Consider the following 350-nt stretch of genomic DNA (forward strand, 5'->3'; position numbering starts at 1 on the left):
TGCATGGCCCACCCAGTGGAATGACTGTTGCGTCGCTGCTGCTGCTGCTGCTGTTGCTGCTGCTGCTGCTGTTGCTGCCAGTGCAGCATAGCTTGCTGCTGTTGCATCTGCTGCTGCTGCATCTGGTGCTGCTGCAGTTGCTGCTGCTGCAGCTGTTGCTGCTCAATCTGGTGCTGCTGCAGTTGCTGCTGCTGCAGTTGCTGCTGCTGCATCTGCTGCTCTGGATAGGGCGGCCCAGCAAGGCCTGTTGCTGCTGTTGCTGCTGCTGTTTTAGCAGCAGCAGCAGGTGACCCTGCTGCTGCTGCTGCTGCTGCTGTTGGCGGCCCTGTGTTCCATACTGCAGCAGCAGG

At 60.3% G+C, this 350-nt stretch overlaps 1 protein-coding gene across 1 annotated transcript in view; it reads right to left on the minus strand.

The window, feature by feature from the left end:
- Positions 1-350, minus strand: part of EMH_0029660 (uncharacterized protein) — a gene marked incomplete at both ends in the record, with an annotated part of 10,360 nt that overhangs the window by 886 nt on the left and 9,124 nt on the right. The window contains one exon of the mRNA XM_013494327.1: positions 1-348. Within this exon, the coding sequence (XP_013349781.1) occupies positions 1-348 (348 nt within the window). The remainder of the gene's footprint in view (positions 349-350) is intronic.

Source organism: Eimeria mitis, genomic scaffold, assembly GCF_000499745.2.
Source record: "Eimeria mitis Houghton genomic scaffold, Emh_scaff1108, whole genome shotgun sequence".
Taxonomy (NCBI): domain Eukaryota; phylum Apicomplexa; class Conoidasida; order Eucoccidiorida; family Eimeriidae; genus Eimeria; species Eimeria mitis.